This window comes from Oncorhynchus nerka, linkage group LG19 (assembly GCF_034236695.1).
Source record: "Oncorhynchus nerka isolate Pitt River linkage group LG19, Oner_Uvic_2.0, whole genome shotgun sequence".
NCBI lineage: Eukaryota > Metazoa > Chordata > Actinopteri > Salmoniformes > Salmonidae > Oncorhynchus > Oncorhynchus nerka.
The window spans coordinates 50,347,040-50,374,870 of record NC_088414.1 but is presented as its reverse complement, the minus strand read 5'-3'; the positions used below and the strand labels follow the sequence as shown (position 1 = coordinate 50,374,870).

The following is a 27,831-nucleotide window of genomic DNA, read 5'->3' as shown; positions in this document are numbered from 1 at the left end:
CTGCCGAAGGTGCTTCCAGTATGTATTAACTCTGGGATGTGAAGACATACACAATCAAGACAGCTTCATTTTAAAATTGTATTTTTATTATTCATTTGGAAAATGTTGTATAATTTCTTTAAAATGTGGAGTAGGATGTGTAGATTAAAGAAAAACATCACATGTTAATCCCTTTTGAGATTTAAAGCATCAACAAGTGAAGACTGCCAGGGGTGTGACTTTCACTTGGCACTGTATTTTATATCAATACTGGCAGGGTTGGTATAGATCAGTATAGAACAATATAGATCAGTATAGATCAGTATAGAACAGTATAGATCAGTATAGAACCGTATAGATCAGTATAGATCAGTATAGAACCGTATAGATCAGTATAGAACCGTATAGATCAGTATAGATCAGTATAGAACAGTATAGAACCACATAGATCAGTATAGATCAGTATAGAACAGTATAGATCAGTATAGAACCGTATAGATCAGTATAGATCAGTATAGATCAGTATAGAACCGTATAGATCAGTATAGATCAGTATAGAACAGTATAGAACCACATAGATCAGTATAGAACAGTATAGAACAGTATAGATCAGTACAGATCGGTATAGAACAGTATAGAAAAGTGTAGATCCGTATAGAACAGAATAGAAAAGTGTCGATCAGTATAGATCAGTATAGATGATCAGTATAGAAAAGTATAGAACCTTATGGAACAGTATAGATCAGTATAGAACAGTATAGATCAGTATAGAACAGTGTTAGTAATGGTTGGTTCCCAGGGACAGCTCATGTGACGAGGTCACTGCATGGCGTTGTGACATCACTTCCCGGTGTGGAAGAGCAGGAAGCCGTTGAACACGATCTTCTTGTCCTTCTTGTCTTCCTTCACATTCTCCGGCTGCTCGTCTTTAAATGGCTCCAGCCACACCTGGTTATATTAACACACCTGGTTACACACCTGGTTATATTAACACACCTGGTTATATTAACACACCTGGTTACACACCTGGTTATATTAACACACCTGGTTACACACCTGTTTATAGAATCATTGTGTGCTGTTGGTATGGACGATGCTTCACAAAGACAGCAGTCACATCCCATTCAATCTGACATAATAAGCCAACAGGCCCCAATCATGACAATAAAAATACAACCCTTTAGCATTTCCAAATCAAAATGTACTACTATTAGCTAGCTACATCCCATTGATAACTTATTTCATCAAGTTCTGCACACAAAGTAACCAGTGATCTAAAGTTGAATGCAGTCGTGTTTCACCCAGTCATGGTCACACGTGTTTCACCCAGTCATGGTCACACGTGTTTCACCCAGTCATGGTCACCCGTGTTTCACCCGGTCATGGTCACCCGTGTTTCACCCGGTCATGGTCACCCGTGTTTCACCCAGTCATGGTCACCCCTGTTTCACCCGGTCATGGTCACCCGTGTTTCACCCAGTCATGGTCACCCGTGTTTCACCCAGTCATGGTCACCCCTGTTTCACCCAGTCATGGTCACCCGTGTTTCACCCAGTCATGGTCACCCGTGTTTCACCCAGTCATGGTCACCCGTGTTTCACCCAGTCATGGTCACCCGTGTTTCACCCAGTCATGGTCACCCGTGTTTCACCCAGTCATGGTCACCCGTGTTTCACCCAGTCATGGTCACACGTGTTTCACCCAGTCATGGTCACCCGTGTTTCACCCAGTCATGGTCACCCGTGTTTCACCCAGTCATGGTCACCCGTGTTTCACCCAGTCATGGTCACACGTGTTTCACCCAGTCATGGTCACCCGTGTTTCACCCAGTCATGGTCACACGTGTTTCACCCAGTCATGGTCACACGTGTTTCACCCAGTCATGGTCACCCGTGTTTCACCCAGTCATGGTCACCCGTAGATAGTTAACAGCAAGCGAGATGCAATAATAAAACAGTGCCATGATTATGATCATTTGAACTTCTTGTTGAAAGTTAATCTTGAAAAGGGCGATGGTAACAAATTAGCAAACACATCCTCCTCAGTCCTCAACGATAACACCTACACACTAGCCTACAACACAAACTAACTTGACCATAGGAAAACTAGAGCTCGTGCTATTGGCTCACACTCTCAGCAGTGACATGTCTCTAGCCCTACATTTTCCTTTTTTTTTGTAAAACAGTCCCACCCATTGCAAGTCAAAATGTGATTGGTTGATTCTACTGTCACTCCAAAATTCTGCTCTAATACAGTTGAATGGCAGAGGCTTCTGAAAGCCAATAGCTAAGCTAGTTAGCTGGTTTTATCTCCCCAGAGACCACCAAAGAAAATCCTGATTGGATATTTTTTTCTCTTCACCCTTTCCTCTCTTAACCCTTTCCTTTCCAACACACACTGAAGACATTAAATTAGAATATCATCGAAAATAATAAAGTAATCAGATTACCATTGAAATATTATTGAAAAGATAGAAATGAAATAGAAATTGGAAATTACATTTTTATTTAAAAAAATACATCTATTATTTTATCAACCCTTAGGCCTTCTCTGTAGGTTTAGAAGGCACTTACACTTCACCATTTTCTATGAACAAATAAGGTTTTATATATAAGATGGTTAATTAAATAAAGAGCTAAATTATTGATTATGATATTATTATTTGTGTCCTATAAGAACTCATTGTCACTTCCCACGAGCCGGGTTGTCGTGACGACAACTCACACTCATTCTGATGGTCAATAAATGTATTGTATAGTGTGTGTGTGGCGCTGACCCTGGTGCTAGAGGGGGTACAGCTGACCCTGGTGCTAGAGGGGGTACAGCTGACCCTGGTGCTAGAGGGGGTACAGCTGACCCTGGTGCTAGAGGGGGTACAGCTGGCCCTGGTGCTAGAGGGGGTACAGCTGACCCTGGTGCTAGAGGGGGTACAGCTGACCCTGGTGCTAGAGGGGGTACAGCTGACCCTGGTGCTAGAGGGGGTACACAGCTGACCCTGGTGCTAGAGGGGTACAGCTGACCCTGGTGCTAGAGGGGGTACAGCTGACCCTGGTGCTAGAGGGGGTACAGCTGACCCTGGTGATAAAGGGGGTACAGCTGACCCTGGTGCTAGAGGGGGTACAGCTGACCCTGGTGCTAGAGGGGGTACAGCTGACCCTGGTGCTAGAGGGGGTACAGCTGACCCTGGTGCTAAAGGGGGTACAGCTGGAAGTTGAATGTTTGAAGGAGTACGGGACTATAAAAGGTTTGGGAACCACTGGTATGGAGAATGCTGTGTGGTGATTGGTTAGTTAGGAGGATGCTGTGTGGTGATTGGTTAATATGGATGATACTATGTGCTGATTGGTTAGTATGGAGGATGGTTCCCACCTTGTTGCCGCGTGATAGGTCCAACACCACACCTCCTGACAGAACCTACACATCATGGAATTAACGATAAAATAGTGTTATTAGGAAGAAAAATCTATGTTGTTAAACTCTTTACCCGGTGTCGTCATAGTAACCCAACCTGGTGTCGTCACAGTAACCCAATTTGGTGTCATCAGTCCCTACCTGGTGTTGTCATAGTAACCATACCTGGGTAGTGGCTCTGTTGTTGTAGTCACAGAAACCTAACATCCTCTCTCCCAGGGCGTCACTTTTCAGATACAGACACATGCCCACCTACACACACACACACACACACACACACACACACACACACACACACACAGTTTTACAAGATGTCGAAAGAGAGAGTAATACCTGTCTGTCTGTCTGTCTGTCTGTCTGTCTGTCTGTCTGTCTGTCTGTCTGTCTGTCTGTCAATGTAATACTTGTCTGTCTGTCTGTCTGTCTGTCTGTCTGTCTGTCTGTCTGTCTGTCTGTCTGTCTGTCTGTCTGTCTGTCTGTCTGTCTGTCTGTCAATGTAATACTTGTCTGTCTGTCTGTCTGTCTGTCTGTCTGTCTGTCTGTCTGTCTGTCTGTCTGTCTGTCTGTCTGTCTGTCTGTCTGTCTGTCTGTCTGTCTGTCTGTCTACCTTGGCCTCTGAGTGGAAGACGAAGTAGTAGACTCCAGGTGTGCTGCAGGTGAACATTCCAGTGTTCACACTGATCAGGTTGCTGCTGGTGATGGCGGAGTTATAGGTCAGGGTTTGTTTGTAGGGGGGGTAGGAGATGTCTGTCCGGGACACGGAGAAGGCCGCGCGGTGTTGATGGGATTGGTCCCCGCCCCTCCCTGCAGGGCCAGGGGGGCCAGGGGGCCCAGAGGGACCCTCAGGTCCCAGGTCTCCACTTAAGCCTTTAGGCCCCATGTCCCCGGGGATCCCCCGGCTCCCCTTCCTCCCTTTCAGTCCATGGGGCACCGCATCCGGCTGCAGTGCTGGGAGAAAGATGAGGGAGGGACCGAGGTTTACTAAACAGCAACCATTAGATGTGGACCTCACTTTTCAGCTCAATACCACAGACACTGACCGCCAGACTGACCACCAGACTGACCACCAGACTGACCACCAGACCCTGACCACCAGACTGACCACCAGACTGACCACCAGACTGACTACAGACCCAGACCACCAGACTGACCACCAGACCCTGACCACCAGACTGACCACCAGACTGACCACCAGACTGACCACCAGACCCTGACCACCAGACTGACCACCAGACTGACCACCAGACTGATCACCAAACCCTGACCACCAGACTGACCACCAGACCCTGACCACCAGACCCTGACCAGACTATAACAGACCCTGACCAGACTATAACAGACCCTGACCACCAGACTATAACAGACCCTGACCACCAGACTATAACAGACCCTGACCACCAGACTATAACAGACCCTGACCAGACTATAACAGACCCTGACCACCAGACTATAACAGACCCTGACCACCAGACTATAACAGACCCTGACCACCAGACTATAACAGACCCTGACCACCAGACTGTAACAGACCCTGACCAGACTGTAACAGACCCTGACCACCAGACTATAACAGACCCTTACCACCAGACTATAACAGACCCTGACCACCAGACTATAACAGACCCTGACCACCAGACTATAACAGACCCTGACCACCAGACTATAACAGACCCTGACCAGACTATAACAGACCCTGACCACCAGACTATAACAGACCCTGACCACCAGACTATAACAGACCCTGACCACCAGACTATAACAGACCCTGACCACCAGACTGTAACAGACCCTGACCAGACTATAACAGACCCTGACCAGACTATAACAGACCCTGACCAGACTATAACAGACCCTGACCACCAGACTGTAACAGACCCTGACCACCAGACTATAACAGACCCTGACCACCAGACTATAACAGACCCTGACCACCAGACTATAACAGACCCTGACCAGACTATAACAGACCCTGACCACCAGACTATAACAGACCCTGACCACCAGACTATAACAGACCCTGACCACCAGACTATAACAGACCCTGACCACCAGACTATAACAGACCCTGACCAGACTATAACAGACCCTGACCACCAGACTGTAACAGACCCTGACCACCAGACTGTAACAGACCCTGACCAGACTATAACAGACCCTGACCACCAGACTATAACAGACCCTGACCACCAGACTATAACAGACCCTGACCACCAGACTATAACAGACCCTGACCACCAGACTATAACAGACCCTGACAAGACTATAACAGACCCTGACCACCAGACTATAACAGACCCTGACCACCAGACTATAACAGACCCTGACCACCAGACTGACAAGATATAACAGACCCTGACCACCAGACTATAACAGACCCTGACCACCAGACTATAACAGACCCTGACCAGACTATAACAGACCCTGACCAGACTATAACAGACCCTGACCACCAGACTATAACAGACCCTGACCACCAGACTATAACAGACCCTGACCACCAGACTATAACAGACCCTGACCACCAGACTATAACAGACCCTGACCACCAGACTATAACAGACCCTGACCCACCAGACTATAACAGACCCCAGACTATAACAGACCCACCAGACTATAACAGACCCTGACCACCAGACTATAACAGACCCTGACCACCAGACTATAACAGACCCTGACCACCAGACTATAACAGACCCTGACCACCAGACTATAACAGACCCTGACCACCAGACTATAACAGACCCTGACCAGACTATAACAGACCCTGACCACCAGACTATAACAGACCCTGACCAGACTATAACAGACCCTGACCAGACTATAACAGACCCTGACCACCAGACTATAACAGACCCTGACCACCAGACTATAACAGACCCTGACCACCAGACTATAACAGACCCTGACCACCAGACTATAACAGACCCTGACCACCAGACTATAACAGACCCTGACCACCAGACTATAACAGACCCTGACCACCAGACTATAACAGACCCTGACCACCAGACTGTAACAGACCCTGACCACCAGACTATAACAGACCCTGACCACCAGACTATAACAGACCCTGACCACCAGACTATAACAGACCCTGACCAGACTATAACAGACCCTGACCACCAGACTATAACAGACCCTGACCACCAGACTATAACAGACCCTGACCACCAGACTATAACAGACCCTGACCAGACTGTAACAGACCCTGACCAGACTATAACAGACCCTGACCACCAGACTATAACAGACCCTGACCACCAGACTATAACAGACCCTGACCACTACTAACAGACCCTGACCACCAGACTATAACAGACCCTATAACAGACCCTGACCAGACTATAACAGACCCTGACCACCAGACTATAACAGACCCTGACCAGACTATAACAGACCCTGACCACCAGACTGTAACAGACCCTGACCACCAGACTATAACAGACCCTGACCACCAGACTATAACAGAGACCCTGACCCACCAGACTATAACAGACCCTGACCACCAGACTATAACAGACCCTGACCACCAGACTATAACAGACCCTGACCACCAGACTATAACAGACCCTGACCAGACTGTAACAGACCCTGACCAGACTATAACAGACCCTGACCCAGACTATAACAGACTATAACAGACCCTGACCACCAGACTATAACAGACCCTGACCAGACTATAACAGACCCTATAACAGACCCTGACCACCAGACTATAACAGACCCTGACCACCAGACTATAACAGACCCTGACCACCAGACTATAACAGAGACCCTAACAGACCACCAGACTATAACAGACCCTGACCACCAGACTGACCACCAGATAACAGACCCTGACCAGACTGTAACAGACCCTGACCACCAGACTATAACAGACCCTGACCACCAGACTATAACAGACCCTGACCACCAGACTGTAACAGACCCTGACCACCAGACTATAACAGACCCTGACCACCAGACTATAACAGACCCTGACCAGACTATAACAGACCCTGACCACCAGACTATAACAGACCCTGACCAGACTATAACAGACCCTGACCACCAGACTATAACAGACCCTGACCACCAGACTATAACAGACCCTGACCACCAGACTATAACAGACCCTGACCAGACTATAACAGACCCTGACCACCAGACTATAACAGACCCTGACCACCAGACTATAACAGACCCTGACCAGACTGTAACAGACCCTGACCACCAGACTATAACAGACCCTGACCACCAGACTATAACAGACCCTGACCAGACTATAACAGACCCTGACCACCAGACTATAACAGACCCTGACCAGACTATAACAGACCCTGACCACCAGACTATAACAGACCCTGACCACCAGACTATAACAGACCCTGACCAGACTATAACAGACCCTGACCACCAGACTATAACAGACCCTGACCAGACTATAACAGACCCTGACTATAACAGACCCCAGACTATAACAGACCCTGACCACCAGACTATAACAGACCCTGACCACCAGACTATAACAGACCCTGACCACCAGACTAACAGAACCAGACCCAGACCCACCAGACTATAACAGACCCTGACCCAGACCAGACTATAACAGACCCTGACCACCAGACTATAACAGACCCTGACCACCAGACTATAACAGACCCTGACCAGACTATAACAGACCCTGACCACCAGACTGTAACAGACCCTGACCAGACTATAACAGACCCTGACCACCAGACTATAACAGACCCTGACCACCAGACTATAACAGACCCTGACCACCAGACTATAACAGACCCTGACCACCAGACTATAACAGACCCTGACCACCAGACTATAACAGACCCTGACCACCAGACTATAACAGACCCTGACCACCAGACTATAACAGACCCTGACCACCAGACTATAACAGACCCTGACCACCAGACTATAACAGACCCTGACCAGACTATAACAGACCCTGACCACCAGACTATAACAGACCCTGACCACCAGACTATAACAGACCCTGACCAGACTGTCACAGACCCTGACCACCACACTGTAACAGACCCTGACCAGAGGAGGAGGGAGAGGATGGAGAGGAAGAGAGACAAGGGAGAGGAAGGAGAGGAAGAGAGACAAGGGAGAGGAAGGAGAGGAAGAGAGACAAGGGAGAGGAAGGAGATGAAGAGAGAGAAGGGAGAGGAAGGAGATGAAGAGAGAAAAGGGAGAAGAAGGAGATGAAGAGACAGTAGGGAGAGGAAGAGAGACAAGGGAGAGGAAGGAGATGAAGAGACAATAGGGAGAGGAAGGAGATGAAGAGAGAGAAGGGAGAGGAAGGAGATGAAGAGAGAGAAGGGAGAGGAAGGAGAGGAGGGAGAGGAAGGAGATGAAGAGAGACAAGGGAGAGGAAGGAGAGGTGGGAGAGGAAGAGAGACAAGGGAGAGGAAGGAGAGGAAGAGAGACAAGGGAGAGGAAGGAGAGGAAGAGAGACAAGGGAGAGGAGGGAGAGGAAGAGAGACAAGGGAGAGGAGGGAGAGGAAGAGAGAGAAGGGAGATGAGGGAGAGGAAGAAAGAGAAGGGAGAGGAGGGAGAGGAAGAGAGAGAATGGAGAGGAAGAGAGAGGCGGGAGAGACCCTGACCACACTAACCACACAGTCCTCTTTACTGACAGGTTATGTAACATGCTGTTTCTTCCTCTCCCCTCCTCTTCCACTCTCCCTCCTCTTCCTCTCTCCCTGTCTCCCTTATGTCCCTCCTCTCTCCTCTTCTCCCTTCCTCTCCCTCTCTCTACTTATTTCTTCCCCCTCTCCCTCTCCCCCTCTCCCTCCTCTCTCCTCCTCTCCCCCCTTCTCCCTTCTCTCTTCTCCCTTCTCTCCCTCCCTCCTCTCCTTCCTCTCCCTCCTCTCCCTTCTTTATTTTCTCTCCAATCCCTCCATCTCTCTGTTACCTGGCTCTCCTTTTTCTCCCTTTGCTCCTTGTCGCCCATCCCGGCCTGGAGTTCCTTGCGCTCCTGGTGTTCCGTCCTGGACCAAGCATCCGTTCTGGCATCGCCCCAAGGAAAAGAGCACCGCCACACACACCGCAGACAGTGAAAACCCTGACATCATCCTCGGGAACCCTGAGAGGACAGGACGCAGAGACATGACATCATAGAGGGTCAAATATGACGTCATAGGAGAAATAACTCTATAATACTTTCCCTCCATCCCAGACAACTCCAGATGACTGCTCAAGTTCTATTATTCCACCAACACACCTGAACCCAAAGATTTGATGATTAGTTGATTGGTCTCACCCAAAGGCTTGATGGTTAGTTGATTGGTCTCACCCAAAGGCTTGATGGTTAGTTGATTGGTTCACCCAAAGGCTTGATGGTTAGTTGATTGGTTCACCCAAAGGTTTGATGGTTAGTTGATTGGTTCACCCAAAGGCTTGATGGTTAGTTGATTGGTCTCACCCAAAGGCTTGATGGTTAGTGTATTGGTTCACCCAAAGGCTTGATGGTTAGTTGATTGGTTCACCCAAAGGCTTGATGGTTAGTTGATTGGTTCACCCAAAGGTTTGATGGCTAGTTGATTGGTTCACCCAAAGGCTTGGTGGTTAGTTGATTGGTTCACCCAAAGGCTTGGTGGTTAGTTGATTGGTTCACCCAAAGGCTTGGTGGTTAGTTGATTGGTTCACCCAAAGGCTTGGTGGTTAGTTGATTGGTTCACACAAAGGCTTGATGGTTAGATGATTGGTTCACCCAAAGGCTTGATGGTGATATGCTGATAACCCCCCCCCCCAAGAGGTTTCACAGGTTTCCCAACCCCCCTCCCCCAAGAGGTTTCACAGGTTTCCCAAACCTCTCCCCTCCCCTCCCCCAAGAGGTTTCACAGGTTTCCCAAACCTCCCCCCCCTTCCCCTCTCCCCCAAGAGGTTTCACAGCCCCCCCTACCCCTCCCTGCCCCCAAGAGGTTTCACAGGGCAGAGGAGAGAGTTGGGGAAACCTGGGTTAGAGCATGGAGCTGGTAACTCTTTCCACCTCTGATCCTCTCCTGCTCTCCAAAAAGACAAAAATCATTGACTAAACTCTATTACAAATAAATCTCTACATAACATGTCTATTTAATATGTGTAGATATGTGTCACTCACCAGTGTTTTTGATCAGCATAGAACAGGGACGCCTCGTCTGTCTGTTCCGTCTTTTTAGTTATGTTGAATAAAGTCCATCCTGCAGTTATTACATTGATCACACACACACACACACACACACACACACACACACACACACACACACACAAGCCTGCAGCGTACACACACACACACACACACACACACACACACACACACACACACACACACACACACACACACACACACACACACACACACACACACACACACACACACACACAAGCCTGCAGCACACACACACACACACACACACACACACACAAGCCTGCAGCGTACACACACACACACACACACACACACACACACACACACACACAAGCCTGCAGCACACACACACACACACACACACACACACACACAAGCCTGCAGCACACACACACACACACACACACACACACACACAAGCCTGCAGCGTACACACACACACTGAAACACATGAGTCAGTAGCTTTATTTCCTCAAACTCTGTTTTGACACAAATTGACAACAGAATTTCAGCTTATAGGGAAGGACATTCAACAAGCACAGCACTTACACAGTCTGATGATTGGCTGAGAGAAATGTATAATAAAAAGATTGTGGGAGCTGTTTTGACATTACATTATATGCTGGAAAAACGTAGGTGTTATGGCTTTACTGCTATATTGTGGATAAAGAGTTACCTGTCTAACAGAACACAGAGGGTGTTCTTTAATGGAAGCCTCGCCAACATAATCCAGGTAGAATTAGGAATTCCCCAGGGTAGCTGTCTAGGCCCCTTACTTTAAAAAAAATATTTACTAATGACATGCCATTGACTTTGAGTGAAGCGGATGACTCAACACTATACACGTCAGCTACTACAGAGATTGAAATGACTGCAACACTTAACAAAGAGCTGCAGTTAGTTTCAGAATGGGTGGCAAGGTATAAGTTAGTCCTAAGTTTTTCCAAAACTAAAAGCATTGTATTTGGGACAAATCATTCACTAAACCCGAAACCTCAATGAAATCTGGTAATAAATAATGAAGAAATTGAGCACGTTGAGGTGACAAAATTGTTTGGAGTAACCCTTGGATTATAAACTGTCATGGTCAAAACATATTGATACAACAGTAGCCAAGATGGGGAGAAGTCTGTCCATAATAAAGAGCAGTCTGTTTAAAGGACTAGCACACAGCTCAGACAGCCATGCCCCACAAATCAAATCAAATTTATTTGTCACATACACATGGTTAGCAGATGTTAATGCGAGTGTAGCGAAATGCTTGTGCTTCTAGTTCCGACAATGCAGTAATAACCAACGAGTAATTTAACCTAACAATTCCAAAACTACTACCTTATACACACAAGTGTAAAGGGATAAAGAATATGTACATAAAGATATGAATGAGTGATGGTACAGAAGGGCATAGGCAAGATGCAGTAGATGGTATCGAGTACAGTATATACATATGAGAAGAGTAGTGTAGGGTATGTAAACAAAGTGGCATAGTTTAAAGTGGCTAGTGATACATGTATTACATAAGGATGCAGTAGATGATATAGAGTACAGTATATACATATACATATGAGATGGATAATGTAGGGTATGTAAACATTATATTAAGTAGCATTGTTTAAAGTGGCTAGTGATATATTTTACATCAATTTCCATCAATTCCCATTATTAAAGTGGCTGGAGTTGAGTCAGTGTGTTGGCAGCAGCCACTCAATGTTAGTGGTGGCTGTTTAACAGTCTGATGGCCTTGAGATAGAAGCTGTTTTTCAGTCTCTCGGTCCCAGCTTTGATGCACCTGTACTGACCTCGCCTTCTGGATGATAACGGGGTGAACAGGCAGTGGCTCGGGTGGTTGTTGTCCTTGATTATCTTTATGGCCTTCCTGTGACATCGGGTGGTGTAGGTGTCCTGGAGGGCAGGTAGTTTGCCCCCGGTGATGCGTTGTGCAGACCTCACTACCCTCTGGAGAGCCTTATGGTTGTGGGCGGAGCAGTTGCCGTACCAGGCGGTGATACAGCCCGACAGGATGCTCTCGATTGTGCATCTGTAGAAGTTTGTGGGTGTTTTTGGTGACAAGCCGAATTTCTTCAGCCTCCTGAGGTTGAAGAGGCGCTGTTGCGCCTTCTTCATGATGCTGTCTGTGTGGGTGGACCAATTCATTTTGTCTGTGATGTGTATGCCGAGGAACTTAAAACCTACTACCTACTGTCCCATCGATGTGGATAGGGGGGTGCTCCCTCTGCTGTTTCCTGAAGTCCACAATCATCTCCTTAGTTTTGTTGATGTTGAGTGTGAGGTTATTTTCCTGACACCACACTCCGAGGGCCCTCACCTCCTCCCTGTAGGCAGTCTCGTTGTTGTTGGTAATCAAGCCTACCACTGTAGTGTCGTCCGCAAACTTGATGATTGAGTTGGAGGCGTGCGTGGCCACGCAGTCGTGGGTGAACAGGGAGTACAGGAGAGGGCTCAGAACGCACCCTTGTGGGGCCCCAGTGTTGAGGATCAGCGGGGTGGAGATGCTGTTACCTACCCTCACCACCTGGGGGCGGCCCGTCAGGAAGTCCAGTACCCAGTTGCACAGGGCGGGGTCGAGACCCAGGGTCTCGAGCTTGATGACGAGTTTGGAGGGTACTATGGTGTTAAATGCTGTAGTCGATGAACAGCATTCTCACATAGGTATTCCTCTTGTCCAGATGGGTTAGGGCCGTGTGCAGTGTGGAGGCATATAGCAGAGTAGTGGGGGGGTAAATGTACTACATCACTGATGGTGTAGAGTGGGGGGTAAATGTACTACATCACTGATGGTGTAGAGTGGGAGGGTAAATGTACTACATCACTGATGGTCTAGAGTAGTGGAGGGTAAATGTACTACATCACTGATGGTGTAGAGTGGGAGGGTAAATGTACTACATCACTGATGGTGTAGAGTGGGAGGGTAAATGTACTACATCACTGATGGTGTAGAGTAGTGGAGGGTAAATGTACTACATCACTGATGGTGTAGAGTGGGGGGTAAATGTACTACATCACTGATGGTGTAGAGTGGGGGGTAAATGTACTACATCACTGATGGTGTAGAGTGGGGGGTAAATGTACTACATCACTGATGGTGTAGAGTGGGGGGGTAAATGTACTACATCACTGATGGTGTAGAGTAGTGGAGGGTAAATGTACTACATCACTGATGGTCTAGAGTAGTGGAGGGTAAATGTACTACATCACTGATGGTGTAGAGTAGTGGAGGGTAAATGTACTACATCACTGATGGTATAGAGTAGTGGAGGGTAAATGTACTACATCACTGATGGTGTAGAGTAGTGGAGGGTAAATGTACTACATCACTGACGGTGTAGAGTGGGGGGGTAAATGTACTACATCACTGATGGTGTAGAGTGGGGGGGTAAATGTACTACATCACTGATGGTGTAGAGTGGGGGGGTAAATGTACTACATCACTGATGGTGTAGAGTGGGAGGGTAAATGTACTACATCACTGATGGTGTAGAGTGAGAGGGTAAATGTACTACATCACTGATGGTGTAGAGTGGGAGGGTAAATGTACTACATCACTGATGGTGTAGAGTGGGAGGGTAAATGTACTACATCACTGATGGTGTAGAGTAGTGGAGGGTAAATGTACTACATCACTGATGGTGTAGAGTGGGGGGTAAATGTACTACATCACTGATGGTGTAGAGTAGTGGAGGGTAAATGTACTACATCACTGATGGTGTAGAGTGGGGGGGTAAATGTACTACATCACTGATGGTGTAGAGTACTGGAGGGTAAATGTACTACATCACTGATGGTGTAGAGTGGGGGGGTAAATGTACTACATCACTGATGGTGTAGAGTGGGGGGGGTAAATGTACTACATCACTGATGGTGTAGAGTGGGAGGGTACATGGCATTCTGAGAAAACATCAATAACATTACACTGTTCATACATGCACATTATGTTAGCTAGCCAGCCAGGCATCTAACGTCAGCTAGCCAGCTAATCAATTAACCATTAGGCTATAACTATCAATACAAACTGATTATCATAGCTAGCTAAAGTTAACAAAATAAGTTCAATGTTAGCTAGCTAACATTAGGCTATAACTAGTAATGCAAGATGGCATTCCGAGAAAACATCACTAACGTTACAAACTTCATACACTTAAGGTAATGTTAGCTAGCAAGCCAGCCATCTAATCTCCGCTAGCTAGCTAATAGCAAGCTTTAACTTGGGGTCTTTTGTTTAGACATATAACGTTAACTAGCTAGCTAAAAAAAAAAAAAAAATCCCAAACGATAGAGTAACGTTACTAGCAATACAAACCGATTGTCATAGCTTGTGTAGAGGACTGCTAATTCCTATGTAGGTGACATTACACTACTATAGCTGAGACAACGTATTTTCATAAGTAAAACAGGTTGGGCCCCATACAGGATATTTCTCACACACACACTCACTCAAATCATCCAGAACACTGTCACAACAGGATACTCCTAGCCACAGGTGCTAGCCGGCAGTTCGGCCACAACTCCCCTGAAGATAGGGACGCACACACATTACACACTGACCCCAGAAGACAGGGACGACGCACATACAGTACACACATAGCTGCCGAGGACACCCAGATAAGACACCCACAGATTGGCAGAAAGCCTAGACTTAGAGACAAACTAGCACACACACATAATCTCCCTCCCAGCCGAACATTGTGTGACATCTGGTGCGCACACACCAGATCTACTTTTCAGCTGAACATGGTGTGACGACCAAGAACAGGCATGGCAGGATTCTACGATGACGGACAGACAACAGAGCCAATGCCGGATGACTACACCCCAGCCTGATCCAATCCGAAGATCCGATCTCCTAGAAATCAACCTACTTTCTGTTGTGTATATGAAGCTTGTATTCACTGTTAGCAAGGTTCCTTTCTGCTAGTCTCTGATGAGCTAACAGAGGGGCCCGTATATACGCTGTACCAGATATCTTCACTCTGAATAAACCTGTCGCTTGTCGTACAATCTACCACCTTGTCTGCATCGATCCTTGACCGACTCACCCTTTATCATATCCCATTATCAACACTTGCTAAAGTTAACCAAATTAGGTTCAATGTTAGCTAGCAAGCCAGCCATTGAACTCCAGCTGGCTAGCTAACAGCAAGCTTTAACTTGCAATGAAAACAACTTTCTGTACTGCAAATTCAGAAACGTACCTGAATCTATAGCTAGATTCTTACTCATGTACATGGATGAAAGCTTCACTGCAACACCTCCTATGTCGGTTACGTTCAGTTTGCACATCTTTTTTTGGCCCATTATGCCAAGTCACTCTGAGCATTAAGGAGGGAGGAGACGGTGGGAAAGAGTTCACTGGGGTTAGATTCAGAAGCTTGACATTTAGAGAAAGTGGCTTTAGCAGCACATACAGAGGAAGACAATGTAGAGAGGAGGAAAGGATGATAGGTCCTCCGGAAATTTAGTTTTTCTCCATTTTCACTCAGCTGCCTGTTCTGTAAGTTCGCAATGAGTCACTCAGCCACAGAGCAGGGCCCAGAGGGGACTAACTATCCTTCTGGGACAGTTACAGCCCTCGAGGGGCCTAACTATCAGTCTAGGACAGTTACAGCCCTCGAGGGGCCTAACTATCAGTCTGGGACAGTTACAGCCCTCGAGGGGCCTAACTATCAGTCTAGGAAAGTTACAGCCCTCGAGGGGCCTAACTATCAGCCTGGGACAGTTACAGCCCTCGAGGGGCCTAACTATCAGCCTGGGACAGTTACAGCCCTCGAGGGGCCTAACTATCAGCCTGGGACAGTTACAGCCCTCGAGGGGCCTAACTATCAGCCTGGGACAGTTACAGCCCTCGAGGGGCCTAACTATCAGCCTGGGACAGTTACAGCCCTCGAGGGGCCTAACTATCAGCCTGGGACAGTTACAGCCCTCGAGGGGCCTAACTATCAGCCTGGGACAGTTACAGCCCTCGAGGGGCCTAACTATCAGCCTGGGACAGTTACAGCCCTCGAGGGGCCTAACTATCAGCCTGGGACAGTTACAGCCCTCGAGGGGCCTAACTATCAGCCTGGGACAGTTACAGCCCTCGAGGGGCCTAACTATCAGCCTGGGACAGTTCTTTTTTTTTTTTTTTTTTTTTTTTTTTCTCCCAACTTTATTTAACCAGGTAGGCTAGTTGAGAACACCTTTATTTAACCAGGTAGGCTAGTTGAGAACACCTTTATTTAACCAGGTAGGCTAGTTGACAACACGTTCTCATTTACAACTGCGACCTGGCCAAGATAAAGCAAAGCAGTGCGACACAAACAACAACACAGTGTTACACATAAACAAACATACAGTCAATAACACAATAGAAAACATCTATATAGTACACTATATTCAGCATGTGCAAATGAGGTAGGATGCAAATGAGGTAGGATAAGGTAGGTCTGATGGCCAGGCAATAAATAGGCCATAGTGGCAAAATAATTACAATATAGCAATTCAACACTGGAGTGATATATATGCAGAAGATGAATGTACAAGTAGAGATACTAGGGTGCAAAGGAGCAAAATAAATAAAATAAATAACAATATGGTGATGAGGTAGTTGGATGGGCTATTTACAGATGGGCTGTGTAGAGGTACAGTGATCTGTGAGCTGCTCTGACAGCTGGTGCTTAAAGCTAGTGAGGGATATATGAGTCTCCAGCTTCAGTGGTTTTTGCATTTCGTTCCAGTCATTGGCAGCAGAGAACTGGAAGGAAAGGCGGCCGAAGGAGGAATTGGCTTTGGGGATGACCAGTGAAATATACCTGCTGGAGCGAGTGCTGCGGGTGGGTGCTGCTCTGGTGACCAGTGAGCTGAGATAAAGCGGGGCTTTACCTAGCAACGACTTACAGATATGAAACGAGGGCCAGCCAACAAGAGCATACAGGTCGCAGTGGTGGGTAGTATATGGGGCTTTGGTGACAAAACGGATTGCACTGTGATAGACTGCATCCAATTTGCTGAGTAGAGTGTTGGAGGCTATTTTGAAAATGACATCACCGAAGTCAAAAATCTGTAGAATAGTCAGTTTTCTTAGGGTATGTTTAACAGCATGAGTGAAGGATGCTTTGTTGCGAAATAGGAAGCCAATTCTAGATTTAATTTTGGATTGGAGATGCTTAATGTGAGTCTGGAAGGAGAGTTTACAGTCTAACCAGACACCTAGGTATTTGTAGTTCTCCACATATTCTAAGTCAGAACCGTCCAGAGTAGTGATGCTGGACGGGTGGGTAGGTGTGGGCAGCGATCGGTTGAAGAGCATGCATTTAGTTTTGCTTGCATTTAAGAGCAGTTGGAGGCCACGGAAGGAGAGTTGTATGGCATTGAAGCTCGTCTGGAGATGAGTTAACACAGTGTCCAAAGAAGGGCCAGATGTCTACAGAATGGTGTCGTCTGCGTAGAGGTGGATCAGAGAATCACCAGCAGCAAGAGCAACATCATTATTGTATACAGAGAAAAGAGTCGTCCCGAGGATTGAACCCTGTGGCACCCCCATAGAGACTGCCAGAGGTCCGGACAACAGTTCTCCGATTTGACACACTGAACTCTGTCTGAGAACCAGGCGAGGCAGGCATTTGAGAAACCAAGGCTGTTTCTGCCGATAAGAATGTGGTGATTGACAGAGTCGAAAGCTTTGGCCAGGTCGATGAATACAGCTGCACAGTATTGTCTCTTATCGATGGCGGTTATGATATCGTTTAGGACCTTGAGCGTGGCTGAGGTGCACCCATGACCAGCTCGGAAACCAGATTGCATAGCGGAGAAGGGGGATTTGAAATGGTCGGTGATCTGTTTGTTAACTTTGCTTTCGAAGACCTTAGAAAGGCATGGTAGGATAGATATAGGTCTGTAGCAGTTTGGGTCTAGAGTGTCTCCCCATTTGAAGAGGGGATGACTGCTGCAACTTTCCAATCTTTGGGGATCTCAGACTTTCGTATTGAAAGAGAGGTTGAACAGGCTAGTAATAGGGGTTGCAACAATTTCGGAGGATAGTCTCAGAAATAGAGGGTCCAGATTGTACGGGTCCAGGTTTTGCAGCTCTTTCAGAACATCTGCTATCTGGATTTGGGTAAAGGAGAACCTGGAGAGGCTTGGGCGAGTAGCTGCGGGGGGGGCGGAGCTGCTGGCCGAGGTTGGAGTAGCCAGGCGGAAGGCATGGCCAGCCGTTGAGGAATGCTTGTTGAAGTTTTCGATAATCATGGATTTATCGGTGGTGACCGTGTTACCTAGCCTCAGTGCAGTGGGCAGCTGGGAGGAGGTGCTCTTGTTCTCCATGGACTTCACAGTGTCCCAGAACTTTTTGGAGTTGGAGCTACAGGATGCAAACTTCTGCCTGAAGAAGCTGGCCTTAGCTTTCCTGACTGACTGCGTGTATTGGTTCCTCACTTCCCTGAACAGTTGCATATCGCGGGGACTATTCGATGCTATTGCAGTCCGCCACAGGATGTTTTTGTGCTGGTCGAGGGCAGTCAGGTCTGGAGTGAACCAAGGGCTATATCTGTTCTTAGTTCTGCATTTTTTGAACGGAGCATGCTTATCTAAAATGGTGAGGAAGTTACTTTTAAAGAATGACCAGGCATCCTCAACTGACGGGATGAGGTCAATGTCCTTCCAGGATACCCGGGCCAGGTCGATTAGAAAGGCCTGCTCACAGAAGTGTTTTAGGGAGCGTTTGACAGTGATGAGGGTGGTCGTTTGACTGCGGCTCCGTAGCGGAGGCAGTGATCGCTGAGATCCTGGTTGAAGACAGCGGAGGTGTATTTGGAGGGCCAGTCTATGAGGGTGCCCTTGTTTACAGAGTTAGGGTTGTACCTGGTGGGTTCCTTGATGATTTGTGTGAGATTGAGGGCATCTAGCTTAGATTGTAGGACTGCCGGGGTGTTAAGCATATCCCAGTTTAGGTCACCTAAAAGAACAAACTCTGAAGCTAGATGGGGGGCGATCAATTCACAAATGGTGTCCAGGGCACAGCTGGGAGCTGAGGGGGGTCGGTAGCAGGCGGCAACAGTGAGAGACTTATTTCTGGAGAGAGTAATTTTCAAAATTAGTAGTTCGAACTGTTTGGGTATGGACCTGGAAAGTATGACATTACTTTGCAGGCTATCTCTGCAGTAGACTGCAACTCCTCCCCCTTTGGCAGTTCTATCTTGACGAAAGATGTTATAGTTGGGTATGGAAATCTCAGAATTTTTGGTGGCCTTCCTGAGCCAGGATTCAGACACGGCAAGGACATCCGGGTTAGCAGAGTGTGCTAAAGCAGTGAGTAAAACAAACTTAGGGAGGAGGCTTCTGATGTTGACATGCATGAAACCAAGGCTTTTTTGATCACAGAAGTAAACAAATGAGGGTGCCTGGGGACATGCAGGGCCTGGGTTTACCTCCACATCACCCGCGGAACAGAGAAGGAGTAGTATGAGGGTGCGGCTAAAGGCTATCAAAACTGGTCGCCTAGAGGGTTGGGGACAGAGAATAAGAGGAGCAGGTTTCTGGGCATGGTAGAATATATTCAGGGCATAATGCGCAGACAGGGGGCAGTTAGCGGACCGGGGCTAAAACAAGGTAGCAGTTAGCGGACCGGGGCTAAACAAGCTAGCAGTTAGCAGGCCGAATTAGCAAGCAAGGAGATAGCAAGAGCTAGAGAGTTAGCCTTTGGGGGACGTCGCGATGGGGTGAGTCTGTTTATTCCTCTTCATGCGGTGACATCGATAGACCGGTCGTGGGTCCGGATATTGTAGCCCAGGAGTATGCTACGGTGGTAGCACAGGAGCTCTGGCCGGGCTAGCTTCAAGCTAAGTGGGTGGAAACGCTAGCCAGGAGTAATCATCCGGGGTTGCGGTTAGCTAGATAGCTAGTTGTGAAGATCCAGCTGAAAATGTTCCGTTTGCGGTGGGAATCCGGGGATAAAATAATAATAATAATAGGTCCGTTATGCTCTGGTTAGAGTCGCGTTGTTCGAACTGGCGAGAGCTTTCCGAGCTAAAGGTTAGCTGATGACCGGTTAGCTGAAGACCGCTAGCAATGTTTTGCTGACTGATAGCTGGTAGTTAGCTGGCTAGCTTCAGTTGAGGGGTTCCGGATCCGAAGTAAATATAAATACTTTAGGAAAAATAGCTACATTGGGTGAGGCGGGTTGCGGGTTGCAGGAGAGTGTTTGGAAGTTGAGGTTTAGCAAAATGTTTTAAAAGATATGCGAAGAAAAATATGTAAAAACGAAAAAATATATACAAGGGACACGACACGACAAGACGTCTTACTGCTACGCCATCTTGTTGCCCTTCGTTGATTGCTCCTCTTACTCCGCTATCAGATGGAGGATGAGAGGCTCCCCTGGTGAACGGAAACACCGGCCAGTCGGACAACAAACGACAAGGCGGAGATGCATCTGACAAGTGCGAATGCACGTGCATTTGCAATATGTTTCAATGGGCATTTACCATCACGAATTTGGCATGCTCAAAAATCCTGCAGGAATGCGAAATTGACTGGCCCGATGAACTCGGGATGGCTGGGCAGTGATTCTGGTTCCTCTCCATCGCTCGTTAGGGTTGATTTCAGATTGTCACTTTGGTGATGGTACCTCACTGTTTAAACATATTGAAAATGGACAAAAGTCACCAGCAAGTCACCGTCCATCAGTCAATTAGATATCATTCTGACACCAAACTGATGCAAACTGACACCAAACCCACTTTTTCCAACTCGTTTAGAAGCCAACTATCACATACTTCAGAGCTGGCCCAAAATTCACGACGCCTTCTGTTCAAACCATAATAAAAACGTAAAACACGTAGTTACGTTCTAGCTGCGGGTCCAGTTCTAACATTATGTGTAGGCCTAGCTGAGGCGACCCCGAATTCCAAGTTTCGACTCGATAGGACATTTGGTGCCCGAGCAAGACCCTAATTGGTGCTGAAAATCCATTTTTTTCCATGCCTTGCTACGGGGTCCTTGAATGAGCTATCGGACAGAAACGTTGGGGTCCGTCTATATGGGCCGAGGTGGTCGCAATGCACCTAGTCTTGCGATTTTCGTGATGCAAAAATGAATTGAAGTTATTGCAAATGTACAAGGCTGTTTCTCGGTCCGAGAACCTTCTAGAGCCACGTTACTCACCACGCACTATCGACCTGAGGTCTAGAACAGGTTTCTAAAGTTTCAGAACTCTGGGTCTGACGGTTCTTTAATAGTTCGAACAAGGTTAACTAATGCAGGCAGTGTCTGTCTCTACGCACCCCAATATGTCCCTCCTTCCAAGCTGTGTGTGTGTGTGTGTGATTTAGTTTTTCTTTGAAATTTTATGGGAGAAATGACTGACTTACAGTTCATGGGGGTTGCCTAATCACACATATGAAGTTTGAAAAGATCTGAACTTTTTAACCCTTCGAAACAGCACCTATGACACCATTTTAAGGCACTTCCGGTTTACACAGGAAGCTGAAAGTTTACACATATCCTCATAGGCCTAGACACCATCTTGTTTGGGGCCAACTGCCCATTATGCCAAACCTATGCTCACCAAGTTTCGGCTTCGAAATATTTTCCGTTTAGGAGATAAGGCCACGTCGTGATTCGTGATGTTTTGTACATTTGCAATATGATTGCATTCGCCCTCTTGTGGGATTTACCGGGACAGCGGAAAAATGACCAAAATTGGATTATTTTATAAAACGGAAACCGAATCTCCGAGAGAGTTCGTTTGATGACTTCCCGGAAGATCCAGCCCTGCCGCACGGCCCGACGCCGTCCGCAAATTTTACAAACGTTTTTGGACGTCTAGTAAAGGACCGTACATTTGCAATGTGGTCTTTCTCACTAACCATATGGCGAATGTCAAAATGTTCCCTTAAGGTATGTTTAGTAACCTAGCTAAGTTTTATTTTCCCTTAGGTAGTCAGCTGTTGTTGTATGTAGATATTTTTGTGAGAAATTTAACACAACAAGGCTGTGAAATTGATATAATAGTATTATATTATATTATGTTGTTGAACAAGGTTATAAAGTTAGCAAGAATAACTTTAATAATGGTAGACTTATGTTAAGTATTTAGGACATATTCTAAGCCAACAAGATAGGGATATATGACATCTGTGGTGATCCAGGATCATTGAGAGTATCGAGATAAACTTGATCAACAATGTAATAATCTTAGAGATTACTAATCTTTTAAATTCAGCAATTTCTTTACCTCTCTTCATGGCTGTTTGTCTTATTTCATACTTCATTAATTCCCAATATTTCCCATAAGACTTAAATAGTTGGGCTTTCCTCCAATTTGTACAATTGTCTTGTATAATATCTTTGGCATCCATCTTGAAATTATCATCTTCCAACAGTCTACTATTGAGTTTCCAATAACTCTGATTCGGTTTAACTTCAGATCCATTAATATTTAAAGATAACAATATATAACTTTATGATCAGTAAGAATTGATGGTTCAATGGATACCTTGACTACAGAATGATCTAATGAATTAGAAATCAACCAGAAGTCAGTTCTTGACATGTCCTTGTTACTCCAAGTTTTTTTATCAGGATATTTAGATCTCCAAGTATCGACTAATCCAAGATCAAGACATAAATTATTAAACTCAGGATTAACTAACTAATCCAAGATTAAACTCAGGATTAACAATGCTGGATCTGTTAGGAGGGGGATATCTGTCAATCAGCACATTAGATACAGAATTAAAATCTCCACCTAAAATAATCTTGAAATACACCTATAACTCTATTAATCTCTTCTTCAAATTCTTGAAATAATATCCTGTTGTTTTGTTTGTTGTTTGGATGCATAAATATTCCCTAATAAAAACTAACTAACGTCCAGAGTGGGGAGTCTTACTACTGATGACCTTCCCTTTAAATGCACCTCTTAAAACTGCTACACCTGCAGAGTGGGGAGTCTTACTACTGATGACCTTCCCTTTAAATGCACCTCTTAAAACTGCTACACCTGCAGAGTGGGGAGTCTTACTACTGATGACCTTCCCTTTAAATGCACCTCTTAAAACTGCTACACCTGCAGAGTGGGGAGTCTTACTACTGATGACCTTCCCTTTAAATGCACCTCTTAAAACTGCTACACCTGCAGAGTGGGGAGTCTTACTACTGATGACCTCCCCTTTAAATGCACCTCTTAAACGGCTTCGCCTGCAGAGTGGGGAGTCTTACTACAGATGACCTTCCCTTTAAATGCACCTCTTAAAACTGCTTCACCTGCAGAGTGGTGAGTCTTATTACTGATGACCTTCCCTTTAAATGCACCTCTTAAAACGGCTTCACCTGCAGAGTGGGGAGTCTTACTACTGATGACCTCCCCTTTAAATGCACCTCTTAAAACGGCTTCGCCTGCAGAGTGGGGAGTCTTACTACAGATGACCTTCCCTTTAAATGCACCTCTTAAAACTGCTTCACCTGCAGAGTGGTGAGTCTTATTACTGATGACCTTCCCTTTAAATGCACCTCTTAAAACTGCTTCACCTGCAGAGTGGGGAGTCTTACTACTGATGACCTCCCCTTTAAATGCACCTCTTAAAACTGCTTCACCTGCAGAGTGGGGAGTCTTACTACTGATGACCTCCCCTTTAAATGCACCTCTTAAAACTGCTTCACCTGCAGAGTGGGGAGTCTTACTACTGATGACCTTCCCTTTAAATGCACCTCTTAAAACTGCTTCACCGGGAGTCTTACTACTGATGACCTCCCCTTTAATCCCCTTTAAATGCACCTCTTAAAACTGCTACACCTGCAGAGTGGGGAGTCTTACTACTGATGACCTCCCCTTTAATCCCCTTTAAATGCACCTCTTAAAACTGCTTCACCTGCAGAGTGGGGAGTCTTACTACTGATGACCTTCCCATTAAATGCACCTCTTAAAACGGCTTCACCTGCAGAGTGGGGAGTCTTACTACTGATGATCTCCCCTTTAAATGCACCTCTTAAAACTGCTTTACCTGCAGAGTGGGGAGTCTTACTACTGATGACCTTCCCATTAAATGCACCTCTTAAAACGGCTTCACCTGCAGAGTGGGGAGTCTTACTACTGATGATCTCCCCTTTAAATGCACCTCTTAAAACTGCTTCACCTGCAGAGTGGGGAGTCTTACTACTGATGACCTTCCCTTTAAATGCACCTCTTAAAACTGCTTCACCTGCAGAGTGGGGAGTCTTACTACTGATGACCTTCCCTTTAAATGCACCTCTTAAAACTGCTTCACCTGCAGAGTGGGGAGTCTTACTACTGATGACCTCCCCTTTAAATGCACCTCTTAAAACTGCTACACCTGCAGAGTGGGGAGTCTTGCTACTGATGACCTTCCCTTTAAATGCACCTCTTAAAACTGCTTCACCTGCAGAGTGGGGAGTCTTACTACTGATGACCTCCCCTTTAAATGCACCTCTTAAAACTGCTACACCTGCAGAGTGGGGAGTCTTACTACTGATGACCTCCCCTTTAATCCCCTTTAAATGCACCTCTTAAAACTGCTTCACCTGCAGAGTGGGGAGTCTTACTACTGATGACCTTCCCTTTAAATGCACCTCTTAAAACTGCTACACCTGCAGAGTGGGGAGTCTTACTACTGATGACCTTCCCTTTAAATGCACCTCTTAAAACGGCTTCACCTGCAGAGTGGGGAGTCTTACTACTGATGACCTCCCCTTTAAATGCACCTCTTAAAACGGCTTCGCCTGCAGAGTGGGGAGTCTTACTACAGATGACCTTCCCTTTAAATGCACCTCTTAAAACTGCTTCACCTGCAGAGTGGTGAGTCTTATTACTGATGACCTTCCCTTTAAATGCACCTCTTAAAACTGCTTCACCTGCAGAGTGGGGAGTCTTACTACTGATGACCTCCCCTTTAAATGCACCTCTTAAAACTGCTTCACCTGCAGAGTGGGGAGTCTTACTACTGATGACCTCCCCTTTAATCCCCTTTAAATGCACCTCTTAAAACTGCTTCACCTGCAGAGTGGGGAGTCTTACTACTGATGACCTTCCCATTAAATGCACCTCTTAAAACGGCTTCACCTGCAGAGTGGGGAGTCTTACTACTGATGATCTCCCCTTTAAATGCACCTCTTAAAACTGCTTTACCTGCAGAGTGGGGAGTCTTACTACTGATGACCTTCCCATTAAATGCACCTCTTAAAACGGCTTCACCTGCAGAGTGGGGAGTCTTACTACTGATGATCTCCCCTTTAAATGCACCTCTTAAAACTGCTTCACCTGCAGAGTGGGGAGTCTTACTACTGATGACCTTCCCTTTAAATGCACCTCTTAAAACTGCTTCACCTGCAGAGTGGGGAGTCTTACTACTGATGACCTTCCCTTTAAATGCACCTCTTAAAACTGCTTCACCTGCAGAGTGGGGAGTCTTACTACTGATGACCTCCCCTTTAAATGCACCTCTTAAAACTGCTACACCTGCAGAGTGGGGAGTCTTGCTACTGATGACCTTCCCTTTAAATGCACCTCTTAAAACTGCTTCACCTGCAGAGTGGGGAGTCTTACTACTGATGACCTCCCCTTTAAATGCACCTCTTAAAACTGCTACACCTGCAGAGTGGGGAGTCTTACTACTGATGACCTCCCCTTTAATCCCCTTTAAATGCACCTCTTAAAACTGCTTCACCTGCAGAGTGGGGAGTCTTACTACTGATGACCTTCCCTTTAAATGCACCTCTTAAAACTGCTACACCTGCAGAGTGGGGAGTCTTACTACTGATGACCTTCCCTTTAAATGCACCTCTTAAAACGGCTTCACCTGCAGAGTGGTGAGTCTTACTACTGATGACCTCCCTTTAAATGCACCTCTTAAAACGGCTTCGCCTGCAGAGTGGGGAGTCTTACTACAGATGACCTTCCCTTTAAATGCACCTCTTAAAACTGCTTCACCTGCAGAGTGGTGAGTCTTATTACTGACCTTCCCTTTAAACTCTTAAAACTGCTTCACCCTGGGGAGTCTTAAATGACCTCCCCTTTAAAACTCTTAAAACTGCTTCACCTGCAGAGTGGGGAGTCTTACTACTGATGACCTCCCCTTTAAATGCACCTCTTAAAACTGCTACACCTGCAGAGTGGGGAGTCTTACTACTGATGACCTCCCCTTTAATCCCCTTTAAATGCACCTCTTAAAACTGCTTCACCTGCAGAGTGGGGAGTCTTACTACTGATGACCTTCCCTTTAAATGCACCTCTTAAAACTGCTTCACCTGCAGAGTGGGGAGTCTTACTACTGATGACCTCCCCTTTAATCCCCTTTAAATGCACCTCTTAAAACTGCTACACCTGCAGAGTGGGGAGTCTTACTACTGATGACCTCCCCTTTAAATGCACCTCTTAAAACTGCTTCGCCTGCAGAGTGGTGAGTCTTATTACTGATGACCTCCCCTTTAAATGCACCTCTTAAAACTGCTTCACCTGCAGAGTGTTTGTTGCCATATGATAACCAGATATCGTTACCCCATTGATTTTTCCAAAAAGATAGTAAGGAAGAACAAGCATGAGTCTCTTGTAAAAAGTAAAAGTCTGCATTAAACCGTTTGCAATACAGGAAAATAGCCTTACGCTTGAGTAAATTACGAATACCCCTGACATTAATAGAACAAAGAGATTAAGACAAACTTCAACCAACAACCTTGTTATGCTAATATGAGCTTTTCCTAAGGATATGTAACTCAAAAGGATTTCCATCCCATTATTATCCCCTCCAACAAAAAACAAATATTGGTCATAAAGTATTGTTACTCCCACAAGGGGGAGACATTGTGTAGACTTTACAATAAGCAGTTATTCACCAACAGTTAGTGTTCAGTTTACCAGTTCTCAGGTCAGCCTTTTCTCATTCTTTTCACCTGGCAATCAGTTTACCAGTTCTCAGATCTGTCTGAGTTATACTCTGTCTCAAATGTTCTGATTTGGCCACATTTCTTTCCCATCTATGATCATTCTTGCATCGATAAAAATGGCAGTTTTCCCTGCCTTTCAGGCTACAGCCACCATCGGCCACAGTTTCTCTCTTATCACTTTGTCTGCTGAGGTCAGATCCTCTGTGAACATCAATTTTAGCTTGATGAGGAATTCACAATTCTTCGCTCGCCTCCAGAGAAGCTCTTGTGCAGATCTGTTCTTCGCTCGCCTCCAGAGAAGATCCCGTGTAGATCTGTTCTTCACTCTCCTCCAGAGAAGGTCCCGTGTAGATCTGTTCTTCACTCTCCTCCAGAGAAGGTCCCGTGTAGATCTGTTCTTCACTCTCCTCCAGAGAAGG

The 27,831-nt window shown here is 46.2% G+C and overlaps 1 protein-coding gene across 3 annotated transcripts; it reads right to left on the bottom strand.

Moving 5' to 3' along the window:
• Nucleotides 1–64: 64 nt before the first annotated feature.
• Nucleotides 65–10,603, bottom strand: c1qa (complement component 1, q subcomponent, A chain). Of its 3 annotated transcripts, XM_065005017.1 has the most exons (7): nt 10,496–10,529; nt 10,350–10,397; nt 9,308–9,478; nt 3,998–4,338; nt 3,556–3,642; nt 3,349–3,393; nt 65–927 (listed from the first exon to the last, which is right to left on the bottom strand). In XM_065005017.1, exons 1-7 carry the CDS (start codon nt 10,512–10,514, stop codon nt 820–822), a joined length of 819 nt encoding a protein of 272 aa, XP_064861089.1. In that variant the 5' UTR covers nt 10,515–10,529; the 3' UTR covers nt 65–819. The 3 variants fall into 3 exon arrangements, with proteins under 3 accessions (XP_064861089.1, XP_064861090.1, XP_064861091.1); XM_065005018.1 differs by lacking the exon at nt 10,350–10,397 and having other exon boundaries at nt 10,496–10,603; XM_065005019.1 differs by lacking the exons at nt 10,350–10,397; nt 10,496–10,529 and adding an exon at nt 9,656–10,107.
• Nucleotides 10,604–27,831: the final 17,228 nt, after the last annotated feature.